Source organism: Penicillium griseofulvum (assembly GCF_001561935.1).
Source record: "Penicillium griseofulvum strain PG3 chromosome Unknown contig_79, whole genome shotgun sequence".
Lineage (NCBI taxonomy): Eukaryota > Fungi > Ascomycota > Eurotiomycetes > Eurotiales > Aspergillaceae > Penicillium > Penicillium griseofulvum.
This window is the reverse complement of record NW_024467420.1, coordinates 1,018,228-1,038,742: the sequence shown is the minus strand read 5'-3', so window position 1 is coordinate 1,038,742 and position 20,515 is coordinate 1,018,228. Positions and strand designations below refer to the sequence as shown.

Genomic DNA, 20,515 nt, shown 5'->3' with positions numbered 1-20,515 from the left:
TACTTTTCCCCCTTCAATTTTTCTGGAAAATTATGGCTAAGCCTTGGAAATCATAAGATTGCCGAGATTTAGCTCGATCATTCAGGCCCCAGGGATGATCATGTTTCCAATGATGATCATTCAGGCTAGATTCAGGCTAGACAGTTGCACATCCCCCTCTTTTTGGGATGATTGAACCTACATTAGCGCTGAGCACATACCATACAATCGTGCAATGTATGTCAAACACGATTTAGTCCCGACCCGACTCGGCTCAATTGGTCCTTGCGAAGTGCCGCGAACGCGTTTTGAAACTCCGGGGAAAGTATCGAATCGCCCCCTAGTTGATTTCCCGGCAAGAAACACAAGCTCCGCTGTGATTTGCTGCAGGAAAGATGAATACTGGGAATATCCATCTTCAGCTACGGAGTACACTTGTAGGGTCTACTGCACCTGTGAGCTTGGCACTCCGGTTATTGCCCCTGAACCGGCTTCATCCGATATGTCAGAGTAGAACATGAGACGCTAGAAACAGGAAACAGTATTTTGAGAGAGAAGAAGACAAATCCCCAATTTTCAGCTTTCGTGGCTTTCCCCATAATATTCTGCACACCAATATGCCCGGAGACATTTAGTACTTACCGTCAATATACGATGCATTTTGAGATCCCCATCGCGCCGTCAAGTTCATTAAAATAGTAGTTATCAATCTTAGCCAATACTGGAGGATTTTCACTTGACCTTAGATACATTGGATTATGGTCAATGGCCCACTGGGACGTTTTGCTTCTAGAGGCGGAAACGCCTCGATGATATCTATAAGAATCTGAAAATGAATCTATGTACAAAAGGCTGGCGCTTTTAAGGGGTATCAGATTTTATAACGTCATGTTGCTCCGTGGTAGGACCAGACGGAAGTGTGGTTAGGTACCACCATTGCAGCCAAATCCAGACCAGCAGGTCGAAGGGGGGACAGCACTCCATGGAAGTGATGATTTTGTGGACGCAAATTCCAAATTCACGGGTTCGGTCGAAAAGTTAAGCGGCTTCATAGTAATGAGATACCACTCAGCTACTCTTCCGAGCCTTCATCTCCGCAATGTATTTACCAGTCTTGGAGAGAGGTACGACGTGGATGGTAACAATCTCATCCACAACCTCAACCTTACCACCGGAGAGAATTTCCAATAAAGGCAGCTTCTTGCCAGCCTTGATCAAACCACCAGTGACAGTTTGCATGAAACATTCAACACCTTCAAGAGTGTATTCTTTCTTGGTATCCCAAGGAAGGGGGAAGATGTAACTTAGATGGTCCTCAATGGCGTTCATCTCCGAGAACGCCTTGATAAAGTCTGACTGGGCATCCATAGGGTAGAGGAAAACGACCGGGAACTCGATTGTGCTCTCTGGTGAGAGAGGATCAGGAACGAGACGAATCCTGGCATCTTCCATATCAGGAGGCTGATCGGTTTTGCGGGTTCTAATCATACGCGCGCGCAGAGCTGTGCTGAGCATCATATTCTTCTTGCGCGCCGTTTCTTCTTCGGCTCTCTTTCTTGCTGCAGCACGCTCCAAAAGGGCCTTGCGCTCGGCAATCTTTTTGGCGGATTCTAGGAGAGCCTTGCTTGCTGGGTCGATTGCCAATCCTCGGGCTGCAGAATCCTCAGCCTCGGCGATTTTATCCAACTTGAAGAGTGCCAAGGAGGAGCGATAGAAGGCTTTCACGTTTTTGGGGTTGAATTTGAGGGCTGCAGCACAATCGAGAGTGCAGGAACGGTAGTTTCCTGGGGTAGAAATGTATTAGTCAATGTTCCCAGACATGCAGGAATATAATACATACCTAGTTCCAAGTTGCACAATGCCCGGTTGATGTAACACGCCTCCTCCAACTTGCGCAACAGCGTGGCCTCTTCCACGGGATCTTCGGGAGCCTCCCACTTATCAACCTTGGCGGTAATGACGGCAATAGCCTTAGTGTAGAATTCTTTGGCGTCAATCCACTTCAGTTCCTGCACGGCTTCATTGCCTTGTCCCTTGAAGCTACTCGCAACCTCGCCCCTGGTACCTTCGTTCTGCAAAGCCTGGAGAGCATCTAGAAGCACGTTTTCACCCTCTGTAAGACCATATATGTCAGCCAAATCGAACAACCATGTCTAAAAAAGAATCCAACGTACTTTCGTCACCCGCGTTCTCAATATCGGTCATGAACAGAGGAGTCTTGTTCATCATTGATATCAACTCCTCAGAAGAATGCGACTGGACGGCCGCAATAGCCGGTGGAAGTGCAGGTGCATTGGGATCGGTTTGGCGCTTCTTCAGTCCCTCCTCGTTGATCGGGAAGGGAATTTCGTTTGTAGGAGCGAAGAAGTCAAACCCAGGTTGGGAGACCTCAGGAGGAGCATTGTTGAGGTTGAGCGCCTCATCAAAGTCATCTGGAAGCTCTTCAACGCGCGACATCTTGAGGGTTGGTCACAGGAAAATGTATTGCGCTTTCGGAGATTTGGAGATCCTGATGCTTAGAAATGATGCCCGCAGTGCAAACGGTGCAAACAGGAGGGGATCTGATCGGCCCTAAGCCCTATTACCGGATTAGTCTGGCTGGAAATAGCCCTGGAAACTTGAAAGGTAAGATTATTATTCGCCAAGGAAAATGAATGGATCAAAAGAAAATAGACTACTATAGGAAAGTTCCTGGGTTTGAATTCATCAAAATACATATTCCATGATGTATTGAATGTTTCTATGCTGTATCGGATATTGCATGTGGAGTCAGATTGATACCTGAGGCCCCATTTTTTGATACCCTTCTAAGGTTGGCAGTCTATCAACTTGCTGCCGTTGGACCATATTCCACTATATCTGCTTCACTATTGGCACGATTCTATCAAACATCTCCTATAACAGCAACCGAGGCATACATCACACATTTTATACCCAAGAGCTATTCACTAAGCAATGACAATACTACTTAGTAGGCCTTGCGTGCCGATACACCTCAGCCTCATGTTGTATACCACCAACATAGGCAATCCCCACAACTGACAGCTCCACAGAAATTAAACTATATAGCTCCTTAGCCCTTGAAGATCTCCGCACATCGGAGGCTATGTCATCGGCGAAAACCCGACCAAATCAAACCCCGCATCAGTCGGGTTAAAGACCGAGCTCCGATATAGGCCATATATAGTCCTACGTCCCGTATAAAGGGCATTTGATTTACCCCAAATATTCCTTTGTAACAACAAAGAACACATCACCATGGCTAAAAATTTCAACATCCTCGTCCTACCCGGCGATGGCATCGGCCCGGAAGTCATGGCCGAAGCCGTCAAGGTCCTGAAGACGTTCGAGACACCCGAGCGCAAGTTTGAACTGCGTCAGGAGTTGATTGGAGGATGTAGCATTGACGCACATGGAAAGCCTGTGACTGAAGAAGTCAAACAGGCAGCTCTGGACTCTGACGCAGTGCTTTTCGCTGCAGTTGGAGGTCCGAAATGGGATAATCAACGTCGTGGTCTTGATGGGCCTGAAGGAGGACTACTTCAACTACGCAAGGCTATGGATATCTATGCAAACCTACGTCCGTGCTCTTCTACCTCGCCGAGTGCCTCTATTGCCAAGGAGTTCAGCCCGTTCAAGCATGAAATTATTGAAGGCGTTGATTTCGTTGTTGTTCGGGAGAATTGTGGAGGTGCCTACTTTGGCCGCAAGGTCGAAGAAGAAACATACGGTGAGCTGGCTGAGAAGTAACCGTGATTGAGTACCGATCTAACTTTTTCTACTTTAGCGATGGATGAATGGGGCTACTCCGAAGCCGAGATCCAACGAGTTACCCGTCTATCCGCTGAAGTGGCACTACGACACAACCCCCCTTGGCCTGTGATCTCACTAGACAAGGCGAATGTACTAGCTTCTTCGCGGCTCTGGCGTCGGGTGGTGGACAAGACTATGGCAGCCGAGTACCCGCAAGTGAAATTGGTGCACCAACTGGCGGACTCCGCATCGTTGATTCTAGCAACGAACCCGCGATCCCTGAATGGTGTTATCCTGGCTGACAACACTTTCGGCGATATGATCTCTGACCAGGCTGGGTCTATTGTGGGTACACTCGGTGTGTTGCCGAGTGCCAGTCTCAACGGTCTGCCTGGTGATAAGACGATGAAGACACGACCTTACGGGCTGTATGAGCCTACACATGGATCTGCTCCGACGTAAGTGCTAGAGACATGATAAAAAGGCTATTCTGACTTTGTTATAGTATCGCCGGACAAAATATTGCCAACCCCGTTGCCATGATTCTTTGCGTTGCACTTATGTTCCGATACTCCTTGAGCATGGAAGACGAGGCTCGACGTGTAGAGGATGCGGTTCGTAAAGTGTTGGACTCCGGGATTCGGACACCTGACCTTGGTGGTAAGGCTGGGACCAAAGAAGTGGGCGATGCGATTGTATCTGCACTGTAGAGTATAGAAGATAAGAATATATGATTTGATGTATCACGATTGCTTCAAAGAACAAAGTGCCAAGCACATGCATCAAACTGAATGTCTCTAACCTGTAACATTGATAAAGACAGAAACGATCAAAGGCAATGTTTGATAGCTGAAAACTGGGGTTGAAAGAAATTTAGATAATACATTACATTTGAGAATTCTCCAAAGATTATAATGAGATATATTCTTAGACACTTCCGTTCTTCTTCCCTCATTCCTCTCCATGTCTGAAATCCCACCTCTCAAGCCTAGAGCTTCTACACCTTCACAGAGTCCTCCAGACGAGTCTCCAACGAGAAGCCGAGCACTCAACATGTCATCCCAAACCCCGAACATCCCATCTACGCCAGCGACGGCACTGTACCATCCAACCCGGCTACCAAACACACCAGGATCCTGTGCTCTACGTCTTGAAAACCTAGAACAACAAACCTCCGCTACGAAAAGCGAGCTGATGGCATCAATCGCGGCAGATATCTGCGCAACATTCATAAGCATCGCAAAGTACTCTGAAGATGGTACCCTCCATGCACAGCACACAGGTGTGATCGACATGGTGATCCAGACGATCCGCGACACGGACGTGAAGCAGCGGCACTTGCTTGATCGACAGGTCCGTCGGCTGCGCAAAGAGAAGAAGTGGATACGGAAGAAGTATTCGCGATTGGCTGGACAGGCGGATGGACTAGGTCGCACGTATCAGACTAAGGCGCGGAAGTTGAAGATTGCGCTGCGAGAGGCGCAGGGGGAAGTGATGCGTTTACAAAATGAGCGGGATATGTTGCAAGCTTTTCTGAAGAATAGGGGTTATGCCCTGAATGACAATGTTGATGGGAAGGGGGAGGAGGTTGATGGAGAATATGAGCTTGCGGAAGAAGATGAAACTGCGAATGACGAGGATCTTTGATTTTGTCCCAGTGTATCAGAACGTCTCTGAGATGATTCTTTGTTTCCTTTAATAGGAAACCGTTTACATATCTTCTTTGTTTGGCCCATTTTTAGGGCAAAAGAAATCTGACTTTTGTTTTAATACGACGCTTCAAATATACCTTGTAAATAATATGGTAATAATTATCGGATTTGCCTATAGATATTAGGACCATATGAGAATCTTCAAGTCGGTAATTGAGTTCCGAGGTCTGAAAATCGGCATTTGATGGCGAATGTGATTTTATAGGGATCAGGGATTATTTCAATTGATAACAAGACCAATCCCATAGGTAAAATCTAGACCATCGGAACTGAGAAATGCATCGGAAATTGTCGTAACGTTAGAATCACGTTGGAATCACAGTAAGAAAGCGCCTCCAAGTGCAACCTCGGCATCTTCAAATCGGCGCAGGCTGATTCGGCCCGCGGATCCACCAACTTCCATGTGGAAAGTCTGGGGGGTCCCTTTTTCTGTTCTGTTCTTCTGTTCTTCTGTTCTCTTCTTTTTCTCTTTCTGATCTTCAATCCTTTCGATTAAATCTCTTCCAAGGATCCATCTCGAAGCCGACGTTGAGTTTGTTCAATCTCTTCCCGAGCAATCTACCCCGGACTTGTTTTATCGGCCGAAAGCAACAATGAGCACTCGCGACTATGACGCCGTCCGCAAGGACATCGCTGATATCCTGAAGAAGCCCGGTTATGATGATGGCAGTGCAGGACCCGTATTCGTGCGGCTAGCATGGTAAGTAAATGCGATGTCTCAAAGCCTTATCGATTCCCGGTCGGGGTCCCCGGATGCAACGGCGACGATAAGCCCTTCTCAACGCAGTATCACTGACAATAATTTCACAGGCACTCGTCTGGCACATACGACGTTGAATCCGACACTGGTGGTTCGAACGGAGCCGGTATGCGGTACGAAGCCGAGGGTGGCGATCCCGCCAACGCCGGTCTGCAGCACGGACGAGCATTCCTAGAGCCGATTAAAGAGAAGCACCCCTGGATCACGTACTCGGATCTGTGGACGCTGGCCGGTGTAGTGGCCATCAAGGAGTTGGGCGGTCCCGATATCCCCTGGCAGGGCGGACGGACAGATCTGATTGACGACAGCAAGCTGCCGCCACGGGGACGGCTGCCGGATGGAGCCCAGGGCGCCGACCACCTGCGGTTCATCTTCTACCGCATGGGATTCAATGACCAGGAGATCGTAGCGCTGACCGGTGGACACAACCTGGGTCGGTGCCACGGCGACCGCAGTGGATTCGAGGGCCCGTGGGTGACTAACCCGACGCGGTTCTCAAACTCTTTCTTCAAATTGCTGCTTCAACTTGACTGGAAGCCTCGCAAGATGGCCTCGGGTATGACACAGTTTGTGTATGAGGATCCCGATGCTGAGGAGGATGAGGAGCCGTTGATGATGCTGCCGACTGATATGGCGCTCTCGACTGATCCCGCATTTGCCCCATGGGTTAAGCGGTATGCTGAGGATAAGGAGTTGTTCTTTGATCACTTCTCAAAGGTGTTTGCCAAGTTGATTGAACTTGGTATTCGCCGTGATGCCCAGGGTGCTGTGACCAATACTGATGGCACTCTCGGTGGTTATGTCTCGGCACCCAAGAAGAGCAACACTGCTACAGGTCCGCCCCGTGCGCGTCTGTAGAGTGTCATCTTTTTGTTGTTGTTTTTTTTTGCTTTTTTGGATTAATTCCCCACTGCGTTGGTAGATCTGCAGAATGCAGGATTCGGATGTGTAAATAGATCATAGATCATAGAATGTGATTAAGATAACTGTTAGTATATGAAGTTGCTTTGGAGTTATAAGGAAAATAGAAGAAGAGAAAGGGGAAATCTCTGGGGAGTCTGGGGAGTCTGGGGTAGAGCGGGGAAACGCCCTATAATGTAACGTACATTAATGTACTAAAGTACAAAATTACTAGTAGATTTATGTATTAAAGGGACTAATTATGATTATAGAAAGTAATAGTATAAAATAAATAGTATTAAATATGTACGGAGTACTCCGTCTCAGGTTATACTCGGACCTCGGGTATATCAAATAACAGCCCCCTAATTGGCCGTGATCTAGTAGTATGATATGTTGAATTATAAACAAAATATATAACTAACATAACTAAAATAACCTAGAATCAAATATCAGCTTCATCAGCTTCATCGGGTTCATCTTTACCAGGTTTCCATGTTGGATCGGTGTTTTTCTTCCTCGAATTCCTCAATCCCGCTCTTCTTGATACCTTCGGAATCGCCTCCTGTTTCTTCTTCTTCTCTTTCCGTTGCTTCTGCTTTTTATAATCTTCCTCTCTAGTCAATTTAGGATCTCCCTCTACTTTTTCACTTGCTTGCTCTTCCTGTTCTCTCTTCTGCAACTCGAGCTCCTGCTTTTTCTGCTCCTCTTTCTTTAGTTCAAGCTCTCTTTGCCTTCTGTGCTCCTCTCTTCTCTTTAGTTCGAGCTCCTTTTGTCTTATCTGCTGTTCTCTCTTCTTTACCTCGAGCTCTTCTTGAATTTTCATTTCCTCCCTCTTCTTTCGGTCGACGTCCTGTTTCTTTTGCATTATCTTCTTTTGTTCAAGTTCCTCATCTCTCTCCTCCTCTCCATCACTATATCTCTTCCTGAAGTTGAATCCATGCCTCTCTGAATTCAATGCCCGCCGCTGCGCTGGATCTAGGACCTGCTTCGAGATAGCGTAGCTGGCCAACGCGGACCTCTTGAGTCTATTACCATGCGTTCGACGGAAAGATCGGCTTCGAAGCCCTGACATAGTCTCTTCCGAATCTGACCACACAGAGCTCACACGATTGCCCAGTTCAGGTGATTGGGGGTATAGGGGCGACATAGGCAGCTCGGGGAAATCCAAAGCTCCTTCCTCATTAGGTATACCCGAAGGCCACATTTCCGGATGTTCACCGAGCCAGCGCGGACTGTGCATCATCGAATCAAATAGATGCTTTTTGGCGTCCTCATCTATTGCGTCTTGATCAGTGTTCTTGTCATGATCAATGTTCGATGGGCCCTCGATTCCTGTTTCGTCCATTAGTGAGGAAATGTCGAATTCTGGAGGTGTGGTGGTGGAGTAAATCGATGGGTCAATGAGCGATGGGTCAACCACTAATGGATCAAGCAGTGACGGGTCAATTGCAACTGGTGGCAGAGAGGGTATAGCAGGCTGTGCAGCAGGTTGTGCAGCAACTGGCTTGGGGGATGGCTTCGATGTTGCCCAGCTGGGGTTGAAATCGCTGAAGCGTTCGCCGGTGTGTGAAAGTACACGAGGCCATGGATCCGGCTGTGGTGGAGGAGTTAATTGTTCCCAAGGGATGTGTTCTTCGAGAACGTTCTTGTTTGCATTCAGACAATTGCTCATCTCAAACATCGCGTTGCTGGCCTTCGCCAAAAGGTCGGTGGTGGGATTGATGATTCGCTCATAGAAAAGGAGAGGAATAGCTCTATGGTGGGACCATTCAGGGGGCACCTTTTCTTCAGGTTTAAATCCTGGGATTCCACCGACGATAACTCCAGAGTTGACTTGGCTGTCGTACATCATAATATTTCCATTATCTTTCTCGCCTCGTTTCGTATCTGTCCAGAACAAACGAGCATGGGATTCATTGTTATAGATGCCACCAAGCCAACGATAGTGTGCGACCTGTTGCTTGTCCTCATAGTCTATGTACTTGAACCTGAGATTCTCTGTGTGATTTCGGATTCGCGTCTTGAGATCAGATGTTATCACCAAACGCAGCGGGAGTTGACCGATCTTTCGTTCTCCAGTAACTCCGTACGGATCACCACACCTATCACACTTGAAAGACTTTCGTGGGTAGAAGCATCGCTCGACCAACACTTGCAAATCTACTCCAAGTTCATCACCCAGTAGGTAGCCAGGTAGAATGCAGGACCCTTGATGGGAGTTGTAGAAAGGAGTTCCCAACTGGCATTTGCAAGGTGTCACTCGCTCGACGTGAAAATAGCGGAATTGAGCGAAGCTTCTCGTGGCCACTGACCATGGTGCCCAAGGGGGAATCATATCTCCCATTTTCATGCCGCTTGAGCCATCCATAAACAAACGGAGAAATTCGTCACGCACAAATATAGAAGTCTTATCATCGAATGTCTCCCAGCTCGCATTTGTCACTTCGATGAATGCTTTCTCGATATCTGTGAACTCAGCTGCTCGATTGTTTGCGCGATCTATCTTGGTGCAACCAGCATCGAGTAGCATCGCCGCTACAATGACAGCATCCGTGGCACAAGACATTGTATCCCATACAGGACCACGGCCCCGAACCGGAAATGAAGTGCCATTTGGATCCCAATCGAAAGTCAATGGCGACAATTTTACTTTTGCCGTGGTGGGGAAGGCTCCCAGCTTCATCGTGAGCAGATCCTCGTAAGACTGAGCGGTTCGGTAGCGAACAGGCTTGTCGACAGACGGAATGCTGGGATCACGATCCAAGTCAGCATACACAATCTGCATCACAGCTCGTTCCACGGCATCCGTAATTTTTCGCGTGTCAAGGGGAACTGCAGGTTTGGGGACAATGGGGCCCAGCTGGTTCCTTCCAATCGGGGCCACTTTATGAGTCGGTGCTAGACTAGGTGTCCAGGTGAAAGTTGTGATATCCTCGGCAGCAAAGACAGGATCTTGGAATGGCGGGGTGGGAGAACGAGGACGACCTCGGTAAGCAGGAGCACCGGGTGAAAGTTGTCTCAAGCGCTTGCGATGAGGGTCACTATTTTCTTCTCCACCCCGTTTTTGGCCTGTTGAAGGGCCCGGTATCTTCGTACCCGGCGGATCGGTTAATGAATAGGCCGGTCTAAATACGACGCCTGGGTTCATGTGCTCCAGCAGATTTACACGAAGAAATTCCTCTTGCTGCGCGTCGACTGTTGGCGCTGGAGGTGGGGGTGGTGTATACAAGCTGTCAACTGAGTACATATACTGTTGAAGAAGGTAGTCGGGCATGTCTGGTGGCGCATCATGAGGGCGTATATACGCATTCATGATACGCGTGGTCACATCCGGGGCAGTATTGTACCACCTACTGAGTGGCTTTGGGCGCGGATTGAGGTCATATTTCAAGAGTCGTGGCCCAGTATCTCGGTTAACATTGAGCATCTCTAACCAAGTCTTCGGGCGATGACGTTCTTGCATGTAGTAGATGAGCTTGAACAGAATCGCTTGTTGAACCTTGAGACTTTGCTTCTTTCTCGTTGTTTTTGGGGTAATTGTTGGTTCCTCATAATGGATTCCCCAGAAGTAATGCTTCATCAACACTTGCACCTGCGGGAGCTTCAAGGCACGACTATTACCGTGTGCAACATGTTTGAAACTGACATTAAAATGCATCCAGTCATCAGGTGGGTCAGGAAGACGAGTAAAATCATAAAGAGGCAAGGGCACCGGCGGATGCTCGAGGTCTTCCGGCTTCGCTGGGAAATCGGACAGGGGAGGAAGCTCGAGCGGAGAGTGATTATCACCCATCTTGATAAACTAGAAAGGGCTCAAGGTCTGCAAATCTGTCACGATGGGCTCAATCAAAAGCAATATCCTGATATTGGGGTGTCCTATATGGGTCTGAGGAGCTTGGGAACTATCAACGCGAGACCGAAACGGTGCGAACCAAGTGCTTTAATGGACAACTAGGAACATCCATTGTCCAACATGCCAGCTTTAATGCCATCTTTACCAGCCGAAAGAAATAGAGTGGCATATTGTAGATAGTAAGCATGAGATGAAAGAACACCCCGAGCGCCCCGAATCGAGTATCCATGGTAACATCCTGTTTCTTGACGGACAAAGCATTTAGATTCCAGACAAGGTTCAGAGCCAGGGCAGCATGACCGAGGGGAATTCTATATTTGTCACATTAGATCAAATCCAGACGATATCAAAGAACCGAGTAAAAATAGACAGGCACTTTTGATATCAACAACTGTGGGTTTCTGGAACTCCTTTCACAAAACAAAGAACATGAATTCCACCGAATATCTCTCAATCAAGTTGAAGGTCACATATAACGAGGTTTCAAACCCAATCTGGCTTGGTCGTGAGTAAGGGAATGGCCATCAAAGTGCGGAAGCGATTAGTACCCAGGCAGAAATCCGTAGGGTGCCCTCAAAAGCAATGGAAACTGCCAATTTTGGCATCGTCTGGCCTGAAGAATCTTATGAGCCAAAGATTGTATGGATCTGCGGGTCCCAATAGACTTGGAGACGTGATCGGGTCACTTAATCTGGAAAAAGTAAACAAAGAAATACATGGGTCAATGAATTGACGTCGTCAAATCAAAAGTCACTGTATTGATCTCATAAAGATTACTCGAAGCACAAAGAGACATTTTGACAGTGGCTCATGGCGTTAAGAATTGGGCTTGTCGCAGTTTCGTGTCGAGGAACATTGAAACAAAGACGCCTGTCAGGGCTACGGGTAAGATATGCGTAAATAACAAAGTATATTACATGAATATAACAGAAAGATTACAGTCATGTGATTTCACATGATCTGCTTTATGGGCTAGCCTTTTTGGGGCTAGCCCCTGACAAGCGAGCCCTCGTCCGAATAAGGTTAGCGCCCCAATTACCCGATCCCACAAGCAAAGTCACTCAGTTGGACTTCCTCTCTCCATCCCTCTGTCGACAACCCATCGCGATCCTCGCCCATCGCCCATCATGTGTACGTGACGACCCCTCCTTTCAATCAGAGACCATTCTATGATACACAACCACGAATTTGCCAAAAAGAAAAAGAGCAGGAAACGGTGGCAGAGACGACGGTTCTCGAAATTGAATGTTGGCTAACATGTGGATTTCTCGATAACAGCGCTCGTGACCGGCGAGAAGACGAACTTCCAGTTCATCTTGCGTCTGCTCAACACCAATGTTGACGGCAAGCAGAAGATCATGTACGCGCTGACCCAGATCAAGGGTGTCGGTCGCCGTTACTCCAACCTGGTCTGCAAGAAGGCCGATGTCGACCTCACCAAGCGGTACGTTCGCCACAACCCCCATCGAATATCCAATCATTCCCATGCATCTGTTATCGGAGGACTTGAAAGAGGCAATGGCGCAGTCTGGACCTGAATCGACACATGGACTAGGAAGAGCCGGGGAATATCGCACAACAATCGCACAAATTTTTACACAGGACCAGCAAAGCTGACAAGACACTTTCTATAGTGCTGGTGAGCTCACCACCGAAGAGCTCGAGCGTATCGTGACCATCCTCCAGACCCCCACTCAGTACAAGATCCCCTCGTGGTTCCTCAACAGACAGCGCGACATCACCGATGGCAAGGACACCCAGGTTGTCTCCAACGGTCTTGACTCCAAGCTCCGTGAGGATCTTGAGCGCCTCAAGAAGATCCGCTCCCACCGTGGTCTGCGTCACTACTGGGGCCTCCGCGTCCGTGGTCAACACACCAAGACCACTGGCCGCCGCGGTCGCACCGTCGGTGTCAGCAAGAAGAAGGGCTAAATTATTCTGTTCGTTTTTTTTGCCGGGGGTTCTTGGAGGGATTCCGTTATTTCCGGTGTGTTTCTATGGGCAGCACTCGTGGGATCTTTTCCCCGCTGGGCTGGACATGATCCAGTTCAAAAAATTGAAAATGAACCATACCAATGAAATGACCCAATCTCTTTGATACATGTACTTTGCTTTTGGCCTTGGTTGGTGGGATCATCCGTTGTGGAACAAGATGCCAACTCGATGATCCTGTCTGTATCGCCGGCCATCGTAGGGTAGAATATCTTGCAAGGCTCCGTGCTATGCTTCGGAGAATACCTCGCAGTGGGGTAGATGTCCTAGATCGCCAGGAATAAGGCCTACGCCACTTGATCCATATCTCCGGGGTACCCATATCGCCCTATCTCTTGACTATCTACGCCTATCGCCAAACACCCACACTCACCGATGGATATCTACATACACTACACCCAATGTGCATACCTTAACCCTACACTATATAGTATATGTACCTTTATGCTTTATGATTGTCTATTGCTCCAACATTCATGTCTATCCAAAATTGATTGAATTCAAAATTGCCTAGTATATAATAAACAAAAACCAAAATCACCTAACATCAGCTGGAAAACAGATGACCGAGTATACTGCCTTACTTAGTCTCCCAGAGTATTAGGTGCCAAATTGTACGTAAACACCAGTCGCAAGAGCAATAACACGCAGTGTAATGATGAATTCATCAACTCATCGTATCATAGTGGAAGCCTGGTCGAGTGTTTAGAACCACTCGCCACCGAGCCAGCGGTTGAAGAACTCCAGGCTAGACTCGGGCTGGTCCATGGGAACCATGTGGCCACCGCCATAGATACGCATGAAGGTGAAGTTGCCGTGGGACTTGATCTGACCGATCTTCTTGCCAACGTGCTCGTTCTGCACAATCTTGAGGTCCTCGAGCTCGGCGGAAGCGAACTCCTTCTGGCCAGGCCACTCAAGAGCCTCAGACCAGGCCTTGTTGCCAAGCCAGTTGCAGATGAAGTCAGCATCACCGGCGTAGATGAGAATGGGAATCTGCTCAAGGAGACCGGGCACGAGACGGTGGTAAGGCTTGAACCAATCGCCAGTGAAGAGGAAGTTACGGTTGATGTCGAAGTTGCATGAGTCGTAGCCATCAACCTCAGCACCGACAGCCTCGCGCACGCTCTCCTGACTGAGGTACTCGCTGACGTAGCCCATGCCCTTGTAGCACAGGTTGCTCTCGTCCTCGCACTTGCCGCGAACATCGTAAACGTTCTGACCGGTGCGCTGGTAGGGGGCAAGCATGGCGTTGTTGCAGTAGATCGAGGCCGGGACGCAAACCCAGGGGCTCTCGCTGTCGTAGCAAGACTGAATCATGCTTTGGCAGCGGCCCAGGGAGTTGTCCATGGACTTGCAGGTGCTCTCATCCAAAACGGCCGGGTAGCCACCCTCACCGCAGGCCATGGGGCGGTAGTACTCGTACTGAGTAAGACCGTCGGTGAGACCGTTACCAATGAGAACAGACTTAAGGTTGATGTTGCGCTTCTTGTGGGAGAGAATCTCCGAAGCCATGACAGGGATGTAGTGGCCAGCGTAGGACTCGCCGGAAATGTGGAAGTCCTGTTTAGCGTACTCGGGGAATTGCTTGAAGAACAATGTGAGGAGAGCATAGACATCCTTGCCTGCAGCAACAGTGTCGCTCACGGAGGACCCACTGTAGGAGTAGCCGACGTTGACGGGCTGGTCCAGGAAGATCACAGAGGCATTGTTGTTCCATGAGAAGTCATTGTAAATAGGCTTGATGTTAGCACCAATGGAGCTGGGTCCGAGTTCCAAGAAAAGGCCGGTGAGGGACGAGCAGCCGGGACCGCCGTTCAGCCACAGGACAACGGGATCGTTCTTGGGGTCATTGCGGGACTCAAAGAACCCTTCTGGAGGTTAGATAAATCTTAGATAATGAACGATGTTTTCCAAACTCACAATAAAACAGATGCTTGTCGTTCTCGTTGTCATCCAGGTAACCACTGTACTGCTTCACACCGGGATCGATGCCGAGAGCGCTGGGGTCTACCTTCTTGGCGCGGAGATTGTAGGCCTCCAGTCTGCCGTCGACCTCACGCTCCTTGGTACCCTCAGCACCAGTGACCCAGATGCTTTGAACATCGGCACCGCTGACATGATAATCCCAGTGCGAGTCGGGGCGGCGGGTGTGCTTCTTGGGCAGGGAAAGCATGGGAGCGCTATCCATGGATTCCGGGAAGTAGTTCGAGACTTCCTCCCACAGCTGACGAGCCTCACTAGAGAGAGACTTGAACTGGTCCTGGAGGTGCTGCAGGGGCTTGAATGCATCCGCACCCTGCTTAACTACGTTCTCCGCATTCTCCCTGTGAGCTCCGAGGACCTGCTGGAAGGACGGGGCAACTGCCGAGGCAGCTCCCGCAAAGAGAGTGGCAGACAGAACTCTCATTGCAAATTGTGTTCGAGTTTCACAGCAACACTGATGCTAATGATGAGTTGTTGATGAGGAGCGGGTACCTTGGGGTCTGGAGCAAGGCACCTCTTATCAGTAACCGTTTGCGGAAATGGCTCAAACATAAACCAAAGGAAGATAGTCACTTACACTCTAAAGATACCAAAAGATAATGATAATTGAAATAAATTTCAGGGTTTGAAGAAGTAAGAGACGATGATGGTCCCTTGTGAGATGAGGAGAAGCAGGTCCGAAGGGCCGATGACGCTGGGGGATGGTGATAAGACGAGACTGGGCCAATCAGGTGACTCCGAGGCCTAAGAGGGGGCCCGAGCGGGCCCATGACCGGATGATTCAGCATGAGTCACGGGACTTGTAAGGTTACCTTGGCTGGAGGGGCACAAGCTTGTCGACTAAGCCTTTTTGGGTATATTTCCTGACGCAAATCAACTTTTGATACTTTGTACTCAGTCTACATATATCCTTCGATCTGGACAGTGTCATCCATTTGGAAATATTCAAAAATATATGAATAGCACCACAATCTCTGGTGTTTCTTTTTCTTACATATTGACGCAATAATTAGCCCTTAGCGGCTTCACACACCCAAAATGCCTATCAATCAACCCTCCAACCAGATCAAGTTCACCAACGTGTCGGTAGTCCGACTAAAGAAGGGTACATATCTATTTCATCTATGCTGCCTTGACTTTTATTAACTTTTGATCTCAATACAGGCAAGAAGCGCTTTGAACTCGCCTGTTACAAGAACAAACTTCTCGAATACCGATCCGGCGCTGAAAAAGATCTCGACAATGTCCTCCAAGTTCCAACCGTGTTCCTCTCCGTCTCCAAAGCACAAACCGCCCCATCAGCAGAGCTAGCAAAGGCCTTCGGAACTGGTACCCCTCGAGAGGAAATCCTCCAAGAGATCCTCCGTAAAGGCGAAGTGCAGGTCGGCGAGCGTGAGCGCAAAGACATCCTCGAGCGAGTAGAGAAGGAAGTACTGGACATCGTGTCAGGTCGACTAGTTGACCCCTCAACCAAGCGCGTGTACACAACCGGAATGATCCACAAGGCGTTGGATCAATTAACCTCGGCCAGCGGACAACAACAGACACAAGCAAGTGGGGAGACCAATGGAGATGGCGAAGAGAAACCCTCTCAGCCAAAGAAGCCGCTCTGGACGGGAGTTTCTGCGACACGCTCGGCGAAGAGTCAAGCGTTGGATGCCATGAAGGCTCTCATCGCCTGGCAGCCGATCCCCGTCATGCGGGCTCGTATGCGTCTTCGCGTGACATGTCCAGTGTCCCTATTGAAGCAGTCTGTCAAGTCTGCCCCAAGCGCTGCGTCGAATAAGGAGAAGGAAGCCCCCTCCGGTGGCTCAAAGAACAACAAGAAGGGAAAGGGATCCAAGAAGTCTAAGAAGGATGATTCAGACATTGAGGCTGGTCAGTCTGATGTGGAAGCTACTCCGAAGGCCCCGAGCACCGTCAAGGATAAAATCTTAGCCTTTATCGAATCGATTGAATCGCAAGAAGTTGTTGGCGGAGATGAATGGGAGATTGTTGGTTTTGCTGAGCCGGGTGCATTCAAGGGATTGACTGAACTGGTTAGCAATGAGACCCGCGGAAGAGGCCGGGTTGAGGTTCTGGACATGTCGGTCACGCATGAGGATTGAATTATGACGTTTGATTTATTTACGAGGCTTTGCTGTACATGATGTACCGATATGACTGATGACAAAAAGTACAAAAAGAACCTTGGAATATACTGATTTGCCATACCATTTCATTCTGTCTTAGACGTATGCGCTACAATGGAGGTGAAGAAAGTCTAATCTCATGGGGGAAGCAAAGACAAATGGCAAGTCAAACAATGAAGACATCATGCAGGGAAAGAAAACATATATGGAATCAGGCACAGCTCGTAAAAAAAAAAAACCACTCAAGGGGAGCTTCTTTGCCGAAGAAAAGCAAGGATCCCAAGTATAATAGCCTTGGGGCATGTCATTGAAGCTAAAAGTATGATACAGTAAGACGTCTATGACATAGACAAATGAAAACAATGAACCCAACGCCGTAAATGAGAGGGATCTGGGGTACTCCCAACAGAAGAGGAAAGCAAATATCATGACTCGTATTGTGTGCCTGGAGCAACTCAGATATCCATCCCACATACGTCAATTTTATCACATCCAGTCACCATCAAAACCACATTCTTACCTGGACCAAGTTCTCTAGCGAGATCGAGTGTCTTGGCTACCGCGTGACTCGAGTCAAGACCAGGCAAGATCCCCTCGTGGTGATGAAGGGTTCTAAATCCATCCAGGGCAACTGTGTCGGTAGCCGTGGAAATTTCAATTCGGCCAGAGTCCTTCCAATGAGCGACCTCAGGCCCCACAGTAGACAAGTTCATGTCTGGCGAAATTGAATGCGAGTCGAGGATCTGGCCATCATCATTTTGAAGCAGCAAAGTACGAGCACCCTGCAGTACCCCAAGCCCACCATCCGTCAGAGCAGCTGCCTTCGCGGCTTCCACGCCAACCAGACGAATAGATGAATCATGAAGGAACGGTCTGAAAAGTCCAATGGCACCGCTACCACTACCAACGGCGGTGACAAGGGCATCCGGGTGGCGACCTGCTGCCTCGTGCATTTGGGCTGCAACCTCCTCGCCCATAAGGGCTTGGAACGTGCGAGCCAGGGTGGGCAGTGGACTGGGACCCACAGGGCTACCCATGAGGTAGTACGCAGATTCGTGATTGCAGACTGCATACCGCATGGCTTCTGTGATAGCAGCGCGTAGACTACCCATGCCAGAGGTTGTCCGAGTCGTCAGAACCTTAGCGCCGAGTGACTTCATCTCGAGCACGTCCTCCTCCTGGGCACTAGCGTCATCTGCACCCATGACGACCACGCATCTCAATCCCAGCCGTGCGCACATTGCAGCGGTGAAGTTCCCATGTTTGGCCGAGGCGCAATCGGTGACGATCTCAGAGCGGCCCATACGGCGAGCTAGCAGGAGCTGGCCGATGATGTTGCGGGTCTTGTGGCTGCCGTATTCATTTTTGTCCTCGCGCTTGAGCCAGATGGTAGCTCCACCTGCCAGTCTGGTTAAATTCTCGGCCATGTGGAGTGGTGTGATCTGGGAACGCTGGAGCGTGGCATATTCTTCCCAGAACGAAGGGTCTGAGACGGTGGCCTCGAAGAATGTTGTCAGCTCGTAGAGGAACCCCATTATTGATTCAGGGGCGAACCGGCCCCCGTAGGAACCATAGCCATCGAATGTAACCTGCGGGGCTCGCAGACTGCCATCTGCCTGCAGGATGGGGGTATACGGTGTGATGGTGTTCAATCTCGATGTGGATGTAGTCTTGGCAGGCGTCTCGGGGAGCGTGAAAGCGTTACCAATCACGGTTGATACTGTCGTTGCTCTGGTTTCGCTATCTGAGGCAACTGTTGACTCGGTTTGTGTGCTGCTATTGCAGCTCGAGGGAGAAACTGAAGGAGCTCTGGGCTGTACGCTACCAAGCTCCTCCGGGCAGGGACTAGGAACTCGGGCTTGAGCAATCGTTCTGCCAGCAGGTCTCAAGGGAATGGGATCTTCCGCATTTTTCGTGCCATGTGCCGTAGAATCTGTGGCTTCACATGATTTGGAAGAGGAAAAGCAAAGAAAACGATTCAGAGAACGTCGCAGAGAACGACGCAGAGAGCGAAGCATGATGTGTTTTTATCCTTCAGATGGAAGGAGAAGTTAGGTTGATGGTCTCGGTGTAGTGACAAACGAATAATGAAATGCCATGAAAAACAAAGAGAATGAATTTCAAGTTTGACTCTTGGACCATGTCATAGAAGTTAAGGCATGATACCAGTGGGCGAGAGGTGCATTAAGTACAGTGTGGATATTCCTGCCTTAGGTATGTAGGCACCTTTCACCTCATCAGGCCAATTGAATAATAGGTTCAATCTAGTCGCACTGGCTTTCTTGGCCAACTAGGATATCTGACTGGCTCTTCTAGCTTCTTTCATTTGTGAGTGGAGTATATCTGGTCATGTAAGTATCGTGAGGTTACGTACGGAGTAGTGGAGCAGTAAACGAGCCATACGAAAGTACTATATGCAGAGTGTAAATATCATTTTATCTTACAGAGAAAACGCCATGCCATATGCTTGACAGTATGATAAATTCCTTGTCCCCATCAAGCGATGATCTAGCACGATATGTTGAGAGAACTTTCAATATCACCCTCGATTGAAAGCAGATGACCTCAGATAGAACTAGGGGTACGTCTTGCTTTATGTCTATACCAAGATACACCATAAAACTGCATAAAGATGGTTGCGGTACTCAGCTCTCACCGACATCACTCCATAAATGGCAGCAAACGCACCCAATCATCACACTTCCCGAGGTCGATTGATTCCTACTCTTCGAATTCTTTATTTAAAATCATACTATCAAGAACCAGGCTGGAATAATCGTACTCCGTACGGTGTACAAAGTACGAAGTAGTTTAATCATTCCAGGTACAGAATAACCAAAACGCTTCTAGATGCAATGAACCGCAGCGGTGACAACAATGGGCCTCAAATCCTAGCACCGTACCAATGAAGAAAGTGCTTAGACCTAATCTAGTATGATCAGATTCCACGTCGTAATTGAGGCGTGCAATTTTGCAGGGATTCAGCTCCTTTTGGTATCAAAGCTCATAATGTTGATTGTCCATGAAATTGGGGCTTCCTAGAATCCTATACCTGTTGTGTAACGCCATCTGCACTCTCCCAATAGTCTTGTTGGTGTTTCACAAAGCGAGCCTTATCTCGGATCAGATTCAAATCCACGATGTGGTTCTTTCCAGGTCCCGCTCCACGTGTGCCCGTTTCTGTGTCTTACATTCAGACTCGGTCCATAGAATGACGATTATTTGATCCTAAAAATGAGACATTTTGGATAATCAGAAGGACAGGGGTATAGATTTGATAAGTCATATTTTTGTTCCATGATATACTTCCATGCTCGCAATTGGCCTATGAGTCGTATTCATTCAAGGATCTCTTTCAGCCACCCGAGGACATCTTTCAACTACACTTTCTTTGAACAAATATACTTTCTAATTAGTTCAGAGTAGTACTTCGGAAATCATTTTT

At 48.6% G+C, this 20,515-nt stretch overlaps 7 protein-coding genes across 7 annotated transcripts; 4 read left to right on the top strand and 3 right to left on the bottom strand.

Moving 5' to 3' along the window:
• Positions 1-1,047: 1,047 nt before the first annotated feature.
• On the bottom strand, positions 1,048-2,436 carry PGRI_003290 (HSP70/90 family co-chaperone CNS1; the record flags this gene model as incomplete). Its single annotated transcript, XM_040788042.1, has 3 exons — positions 1,048-1,763; positions 1,820-2,092; positions 2,154-2,436. 3 exons carry the CDS (start codon positions 2,434-2,436, stop codon positions 1,048-1,050), a joined length of 1,272 nt encoding a protein of 423 aa, XP_040651814.1.
• An 801-nt stretch (positions 2,437-3,237) lies between these two features.
• Positions 3,238-5,379, top strand: PGRI_003280 (3-isopropylmalate dehydrogenase; the record flags this gene model as incomplete). Its single annotated transcript, XM_040788041.1, has 4 exons — positions 3,238-3,709; positions 3,767-4,190; positions 4,238-4,392; positions 4,664-5,379. The coding sequence occupies 4 exons, from the start codon at positions 3,238-3,240 to the stop codon at positions 5,377-5,379; spliced, it is 1,767 nt and encodes a 588-aa protein (XP_040651813.1).
• Positions 5,380-6,037: 658 nt separating this feature from the next.
• Positions 6,038-7,062, top strand: PGRI_003270 (peroxidase; the record flags this gene model as incomplete). Its single annotated transcript, XM_040788040.1, has 2 exons — positions 6,038-6,144; positions 6,255-7,062. The coding sequence occupies 2 exons, from the start codon at positions 6,038-6,040 to the stop codon at positions 7,060-7,062; spliced, it is 915 nt and encodes a 304-aa protein (XP_040651812.1).
• Positions 7,063-7,549: 487 nt separating this feature from the next.
• On the bottom strand, positions 7,550-10,900 carry PGRI_003260 (uncharacterized protein; the record flags this gene model as incomplete). Its single annotated transcript, XM_040788039.1, has 1 exon — positions 7,550-10,900. One exon carries the CDS (start codon positions 10,898-10,900, stop codon positions 7,550-7,552), a length of 3,351 nt encoding a protein of 1,116 aa, XP_040651811.1.
• Positions 10,901-12,087: 1,187 nt separating this feature from the next.
• PGRI_003250 (40S ribosomal protein uS13) lies at positions 12,088-12,892 on the top strand (the record flags this gene model as incomplete). The annotated part of the gene is made up of 3 exons (XM_040788038.1): positions 12,088-12,091; positions 12,239-12,404; positions 12,595-12,892. 3 exons carry the CDS (start codon positions 12,088-12,090, stop codon positions 12,890-12,892), a joined length of 468 nt encoding a protein of 155 aa, XP_040651810.1.
• Positions 12,893-15,976: 3,084 nt separating this feature from the next.
• Positions 15,977-17,046, top strand: PGRI_003240 (guanine nucleotide exchange factor SDO1; the record flags this gene model as incomplete). The annotated part of the gene is made up of 2 exons (XM_040788037.1): positions 15,977-16,043; positions 16,103-17,046. 2 exons carry the CDS (start codon positions 15,977-15,979, stop codon positions 17,044-17,046), a joined length of 1,011 nt encoding a protein of 336 aa, XP_040651809.1.
• A 479-nt stretch (positions 17,047-17,525) lies between these two features.
• PGRI_003230 (tryptophan synthase) lies at positions 17,526-19,088 on the bottom strand (the record flags this gene model as incomplete). The annotated part of the gene is made up of 1 exon (XM_040788036.1): positions 17,526-19,088. The coding sequence occupies one exon, from the start codon at positions 19,086-19,088 to the stop codon at positions 17,526-17,528; it is 1,563 nt and encodes a 520-aa protein (XP_040651808.1).
• Between the last annotated feature and the right edge of the window lie 1,427 nt (positions 19,089-20,515).